A 995-nucleotide genomic window follows, 5' to 3' on the forward strand; every position below is an offset into this window, starting at 1 on the left:
CAGTGGCAGCATATGTCCACGTTCACAAAATCTACATTCATGTATTTATATCTCTATAAACATATAAACAAAAATATCTACGTGTCTCGCAGTTTGTATTGCCGAGTCTCTCGACCTGCTTCGGCCTGATCTACGTGCACCTGGTGGCGTCCGGATACACGAACAGCCAGGTGTCGCCCATTCCCGGCCTGATGTTCGGAATGGCGTGCCTAACAGGTAAGTCAAGTTCTCATTCTAGTTTCAGTTTTCAAGGAAACGTAGCTAATAGGTGTGTCTTGTCTTACACGAGAGATCCTTTTTGTTTAGATTTTTACCGCTGATAGTTGCTGAATTAGTTGCAGACAGCGAAGAGATGGAAACACAGCAAGGCTATAAAAGCTAGGAAAGATAGGAATCATTGTTTTGTTTTAGATTAAGTGATTTTAAATATATTACCGATATCTGAACTTCATGGCAGCAACCATCATTTCTGTATAAACATATAACTGATACCCACAGGTCCCGTAGCAACAAGTCTCTCCCGTTACTATAGTCACCGGCGTCTGAGTATCACTGGGATCTGCCTCACGGTGATGGGCATCTTCCTGTGTTCCTTCTGGGATGACCTCTATTGGTACTATGTCTGCTTTGGGGTCATTGGGGGTAAGCGTCCTGCGTCATTCCTTCTTTGATATAAAGATGATGTTATAGAGTAGTTGGCAGTCATATTTACAGTCTGTGCGTTTCGGGAAAGATCGGGTCAAACTCGACTGTTGAAATGACAAATCCCACTTTCAGCAGTTTCATTCACAGTCGCTCTCAGGACCTTGAAGTCTTTGGGGAAGGTTTCCGTCATGAACAAATACTAGCTTACATGTTCCTTGTTCATGTCAACTCTGCTGCCTGGGTGCTTTTGCTCATCTTTCCTGAATTATCGGATTGGATGATGCCGATTTACTTCTTTCTAAAGGCTGGATAGTTGTCGAAATCTTACACACACACGTGGGTGTGGGTGT

The 995-nt window shown here is 43.4% G+C and overlaps 1 protein-coding gene across 1 annotated transcript in view; it reads left to right on the forward strand.

The window, feature by feature from the left end:
• Nucleotides 1-995, forward strand: part of LOC119581769 — a gene marked incomplete in the record, with an annotated part of 6,159 nt that overhangs the window by 2,417 nt on the left and 2,747 nt on the right. The window contains 2 exon segments of the mRNA XM_037929901.1: nt 93-216; nt 499-642. Coding sequence (XP_037785829.1) covers nt 93-216; nt 499-642 — 268 coding nt within the window.

This window comes from Penaeus monodon, chromosome 15 (assembly GCF_015228065.2).
Source record: "Penaeus monodon isolate SGIC_2016 chromosome 15, NSTDA_Pmon_1, whole genome shotgun sequence".
Lineage (NCBI taxonomy): Eukaryota > Metazoa > Arthropoda > Malacostraca > Decapoda > Penaeidae > Penaeus > Penaeus monodon.